This window comes from Zea mays, chromosome 2, assembly GCF_902167145.1.
Source record: "Zea mays cultivar B73 chromosome 2, Zm-B73-REFERENCE-NAM-5.0, whole genome shotgun sequence".
NCBI lineage: Eukaryota > Viridiplantae > Streptophyta > Magnoliopsida > Poales > Poaceae > Zea > Zea mays.
The window spans coordinates 117,844,341-117,850,216 of NC_050097.1; the positions used below are offsets into that span (position 1 = coordinate 117,844,341).

The 5,876-nt window shown below is 45.6% G+C and overlaps 1 protein-coding gene across 6 annotated transcripts; it reads right to left on the minus strand.

The window, feature by feature from the left end:
* Positions 1–748: 748 nt before the first annotated feature.
* LOC103646893 (protein ALP1-like) lies at positions 749–4,832 on the minus strand. 6 transcript variants are annotated; one of them, XM_035965339.1, is made up of 5 exons: positions 4,460–4,832; positions 3,257–3,766; positions 2,932–3,157; positions 1,845–2,845; positions 749–1,427 (listed from the first exon to the last, which is right to left on the minus strand). In XM_035965339.1, the coding sequence occupies exons 4-5, from the start codon at positions 2,247–2,249 to the stop codon at positions 912–914; spliced, it is 921 nt and encodes a 306-aa protein (XP_035821232.1). In that variant the 5' UTR covers positions 2,250–2,845; positions 2,932–3,157; positions 3,257–3,766; positions 4,460–4,832; the 3' UTR covers positions 749–911. The 6 variants fall into 6 exon arrangements, with proteins under 6 accessions (XP_035821232.1, XP_035821230.1, XP_008669740.1 ...); XM_035965337.1 differs by having other exon boundaries at positions 1,845–2,198; positions 4,460–4,826; XM_020548394.2 differs by having other exon boundaries at positions 777–1,427; positions 1,980–2,845; positions 4,460–4,828.
* Positions 4,833–5,876: the final 1,044 nt, after the last annotated feature.

The following is a 5,876-nucleotide window of genomic DNA, read 5'->3' on the forward strand; positions in this document are numbered from 1 at the left end:
GAAAAGAAAATAGGAATTCAAACAAAAGAAAAAAGAAGGGCACTACCTCGTGGGCCAATTCTACCTTCTGTCTCACTTACCTGCGTGCTCACCCAGGTTCCCCCGCATGCGTCGGCCCACCAGCCATTTGGCGCCGACGTGTGGACCCACCGGACAGTCTCTCGGCCACAAGATACCACCCGCCTGTGCGAACTTGCACCAGTCGCTGCTCCGTGGGACCCGCCAGTTAGATCGCTTGCCCTCACGCTCGATTGCACCAGCCGCCGATGCATGGGCCACCCCTGTTGGATCTATCCCCTACCCAGGATCCACGCGGACCGTTCCAAGAAGACTAGATCGGCCATGGCCATGGATTCGGGATTTTTTGTTGGGGTTCAGATTATTTCCATTCCTAGGATGCGTTTGGTTCAAGGTCAAAGTGGATAAGTTAGGGTCATCCCTGATTTGGGGGGTAGAGTCATCCCTAATAGTCACCACTTTTTTTGTTTGGTAGAAGGGATGAACTTGGATGGAACCAACCTAGTTTTTGTTTGGATGGTGGTTGTCACTGGTTGATGGAACCAACCCAGTTTCAGCTTCTGTTTGTTCTATAAACAGTGGTCAGTTGAACGCACTATTACAATATAGTAATACAAAAAATTGAGCATACACCGTTATAAAAAACATTTCAAAACAATATTTCAAACAGTACTTCAAAACAAACAAACTGAGCATACACCATTACAATGAATCTCAAACCCAGTATTTCAAAACAAACAAACCGAGCATCTGTGTTGGTCATAACAAACCCAGTATTTCATAAGAAACCCGGTATTTCGACATAGCAAAGCCATTATTACATAACAAAAGAACAACATAGTTCTAATTTCCACTTAACCTCCAGCATAGTCCTAATTCCCGGTCCTCATAATCTAAGGAAAGTTCTCACTAACGAAGCGAGCAAGCAAACTTATCTGATATGTCAATGGGAGAGTAGGGAACTGCCTTGCCAATCCAGGATTTTTCACTAGATATGCAAAGTAAAAGGCCTTGTGTGTGTCATCAAAACCTGGAATACTTTGCAATGTTTGAAGCAAGTCAGGTGGTAGGTCATCTGAACCAGCTTTCTCAATAGCCATTGCAAGCCTTTCAGCACCATCTTTGAATGCTCCAATCAGCCCTGCCTCTTCATTACTAGTAACCTTTGCCTTCTTCCTAGGTCTAGGAACTGAGGATGAAGCCCCAATATCATCTATAGGACTAGGAACAGCATTACCATCTCCCTCATCAATCTCTGTTTCAGCCATACTGTTTCTATCTTCAGTACCTAGAGCTTCACTTGATCCTTTTGCATACTTTCCTGTAGCCATATTGTTTCCAAAGACAATGAACATTTCCTTATAGTTCTCCAAAGGCTTGTTTAAAAACTCAGCATCAGATTTGTGATCCTGCATGTAAAAGTAACAGCTTGGTAAGGGCAAAACGACCAGCACTATCAGTTGCATATGCTGAAAACCCTGTGTCCTGGACAGAACGTAACAAGATAATAGAAATGAGTTAATTGAGGCAATTTTGGATTTCACACTACAAATTAATTTACATCTGAAACCCACTAAATGTTTGTATCATGCATTCCAAGAATAAATGAAGCACAACCTGCAGGTTGTTATTACCAGAAAGATCTGACGGATTCATAAAAAAGAACGAAAAAATAATGGTAACAGTACAAATAATGGTACATGTAAAAGTAATATGCTGAAATATAGTAACAATACATGTAAAAGTAATATGCTGAAATATATTAACAGTACATGTAAAAGTAATATGCTGAAATATAGTAACAATACATGTAAAAATAATGATACCTGCACATAGTTTGCATAATGTTCATGATCAAGAGTGATCATGTAGTTATCTTCGTTCCAAGAAGCAGCACTTAACTTCCTAAGTCTGTTTATCTTCGCATATCTTCTCTTCCATGTCCTCAAATGGTTCTTCACTTGTTCTCCAGTGAGCTTCATCTTGAAATAGTCATTTAGAGCCTTAGCACACATGTTAAGGTGAACTTTCTTGAAGCCTGTTGATGTCCTGATCCCTTCAGCCACAAGGCTTGCTAGGTTACTGAGCATGTAAGCGGACATTGCAGAAGTCCACACAACATGGCCACTACCATCAGCTTGTTCCACAAAGTGCTCACCAGCTCCTTCACTCTCCATTTTCTGCAATATGGTTATGTCCAGACATATACATCCCATGAAGAATTTTGACATAAATGATTGATGTCCATGAATACATTAAATAAGTCCATACATTAATGTGCACATAGCAAGAAGTAATCTCACACAATATATGAATACATTAATTAAGTCCATATATTAATGTCCATAAATAAAAATTACAGCAAGAAAAACAATAACAAATTAGGAAGCATAGTGGTTTTGACGATCTTCCCACATCTGATTTGCTATTTCCTGCCTCAAATTAACCATGAATGCATGTTCACTAGCTTGGCCACTTGATGTTGTAGCATGATTATGAATTGGCCAATTAGATTCTTCAATGATCAGCTCATCGCCTCCATCTTGTATGACCCAATTGTGAATAATGCAGCAGGCTACAACAATATCTACTTGAGTAGAAAATGGAAAGAATGGTGTGGCATCATCAAGTATTTTAAATCTTCTCTTCAGTGAACCAAATGCACGCTCTACGGTGACACGAAGAGACGAGTGCCTAAGGTTGAACAACTTCTTCTCATTTTGTACCAGATTATTTCCCCATCCATTCAAGTGATACCGGACAGCACGAAAAGGGGGCAAAAATCCAGGTTTGGCTCCATATCCAGCGTCCACTAGATAGAATTTTCCTAATATATTATATACAAGTTGGTCACAATTCCACAAAACAACAAATATTATTGATAAGTACAACTTTAGAACCTCCTATATTTACCTTGTGGTACACGAAGGCCATTCTCTCGCTCTAAAGCATCTCTTAGTACTAAAGCATCATGTGCTGAACCCTCCCAACCAGCCAAGACATATGTGAATCGAAGATCAAAATCAACGGCCGCCATTACATTTTGAGAGGCATAAGACTTTCTACCACGAAATGAAGGTTCCATATCTATGGAAACCGAAGCTCTTATATGTGTGCCATCAATAGCTCCAATGCAATCCTATGTTTATCCAATACAAGCCAAAATACAATTAAGGGTCTTATGGGTTTAAATAGTGAAAATTCTTGAAGGAGAATATTGAATAGCTGAATATCACACCTTAAAGTAGGGATCCCATCTTGGATTTCCTGCTATTTTGGATGGAGTCTCTAATGATGGTGGCCTAATAAGTTCAGCTCGTAGCTCTCCAATAGCACGAAGCACTTTGTTGAAGTAGCGACTAACAGTCTCACCAGATCTACCATAATTTGTTCCCACCAACCTATTCCTAAGGTTGTGTCCCACTGTGTTCAAAAACATGGCCACTTGTTCCTCAACACACATGTGTATTGTATCTTCAAGTAAACCCCGGTCTCTAAAGCCCTTACAAAAGCGAAAGAAACTAGACCTACTAAGTCTAAGCATGTTCACACATGTTGTATCACTCATCCATATTTTAGTGTTAAGATAATCAAGTCTCATCCTATCCCTTTCCTCCATTGGCCCATAAGTAATACCGACTCTTCTACTATCTCTTTTTCTTTTTCTAGACTCAATAACCATGGCCATCATGGACAACAACATGTGTGCTGAAGCACCATAAATCAAAAGCTTGGTCGCCTTGTCCATCTACAATGAAATAACAAGGAAGAAGAGATGAAAGATTACTCACCACCAAAGACAGACCCACCAAAGCTGCCATACCACCCTAAATCTATGGTATAAAAATACTGAAACCAAGCAAGGCAATTATAAACTGACAGCAAAGATCATATAGTTTTCCAAATTAGCATCTGGAGCATGGATCAAATCAGGCGGCAACTATCTGATGCTGTGCCACTGCCCCTACTACTTGTAGTCTTGTGCAGTGCAGACAGCAGAGCACTAGTAGGCCACCAGACTTTCTGGCGGCCGGAGGTGGAGAGGAACGGCGGCCATCATCCTCGAGACCTGGACATCGTTGTTGGTCTCCTTTGCCGTCTTGCGAATGCCACTCGATTACAGAGACATGCTCCTCCTCCTGTCTCCTGATGCAGCCTTCTGACGAAATGGGAGACATAGGCAAAGGCTTATACATGGCCAAAGGACCTACGGATTGTTCTCATGGCCGAAAGCTTTTCAGCAAAACCTCCTGCACCATCCGCTTGGACAAAAGGGAGAGAGGTCGATCCTAGCCAGCCATGCCACCACTTGCCGGATTCCGATGAAGCCAGCAGCGAATTCGCACCGCTGCTTTTCTTCAGCGGCCCAATCTCCATCAAACGGAAACATCGCATTTTCCCCTGATCTAGTAGCACAACGAAAAAGAGCATAGAAAAGTACCGGTTCTTGGAATGTGTTGTGCGTAGAAAAGTTCTGCAGCTCGCCTGGATGGAAGCCTGGACGGACGCTCGCAGTTCGTTTGGACGGACGCCTGCTCGCAGTTCGCCTGGACGGATGGCCACTAGCATGCGCTGGACAGACGGCCGCTCGCCTGCGCCTGGACGGATGGCCGCCCCCTGCTGCCCGCGCGACTGGACGGCCACTCGCCTGCGCCTGCGCCGCCTCCAAGATAAGGTTGAGAGGGGATAGGGTAAGGATGGAAGGCAAGACGATTTTTACGGCCGCGAGAGGGGCGGGGGCGGATTCATCCGTTCGTTTTTGCTGGACAGCGCTGCCACCAAAAAATGGTTTGGGGTTCATCTCGCCCCCATGTGACCCCAATCCAAATAGTGTAAAAAATGTGGCAGGCCCGTTCCATCCCACCTTGAGCATCCAACCAAACTGTTGAGCACCAAATTGAGCGGGCGGACGATCCGACCCTGAGGCCGGACGGTCCGCGGTCCGGACAGTCCGCGCCTGTGGGCCGGATGGTCCGCGCTTGCACAGAGCAGTTTAGGGTTCCGAGTTTTGTGCTATGATTGTTGGCTAGATTCGCGGAATTAACTCGGAATCTAGTCGTGTAAAGGGTCCAGCCCCCCTCCTCTATATAAAGAGAGGTCTACAACCGATTTGTAACGATCAATCGAATCAATACAACTTCTATTTCGCATTTTATCCTAGGAGTAGTTCTAGTCTAGTTTATGTTTAGCCACACGATCCCCAAATTCTCCGTCTCTCCTCGACTCTACGTCGATTAGAGGAGTCTAGGTCGGCCTGCCCGAGCCTAGACAACTCCTAGGATCTCTCCTCCCCGACGGGGTCCCTCCCGGGAGCGAGATCCAGGCGCCGTCGGCGATCTTCCGCCGCCCCTGCGTACGCGCGGACCGTCCGGTCCTAGGGCGCGGACCGTCCGGTCGTCAGGCAGGTAACCCGAGCTCCTGCACCAGGTCGCGGACCGTCCGGCCCTGTGTCGCGGACCGTCCGCGCTTGACCAGAGAGCACCGCCGCCTCACGCCAGGCCGCGGACCGTCCGGCCCCAGGCCGTGGACCGTCCGCCCCTGACCAGAGAGCACCGCCGCCGGTTCTTCTTGAGTATTTGGCGCTCCAAAAAGGCGTCAACATACTTTTTGGTGACTCCGCTGGGGACATACATATCTAAGCTCATCAAATCGGCCCTCAATGGCCGGTTCAAGGGATAGCTCTAATATTTCTCCAAGCAACATCATAGAGCCGACTTGGGAAACCTTGCCGGCTGACGAGCAGCTCCAGTTTGAGGAGCACAAGGAGCGGATGATCCAAGAGGCGAAAGCAAAATTCTTGGCCAACTTCAAAGTGGACAGAAACAACAAGGTCGTCCGACATCGGGCGACGGATCCGG

Excerpts from the sequence above, each read along its gene's own strand:
- LOC103646893 (XM_008671516.3), bottom strand. The coding sequence starts at position 4,819 with ATGAACCCCAAACCATTTTTTGGTGGCAGCGCTGTCCAGCAAAAACGA. Across the intron at positions 3,767-4,459 it reads ACAACACATTCCAAGAACCG|ATGGACAAGGCGACCAAGCT; the intron begins GTACTTTTCTAT and ends ATTTCATTGTAG. Across the intron at positions 2,846-2,931 it reads TGGCCTTCGTGTACCACAAG|GAAAATTCTATCTAGTGGAC; the intron begins GTAAATATAGGA and ends ATAATATATTAG.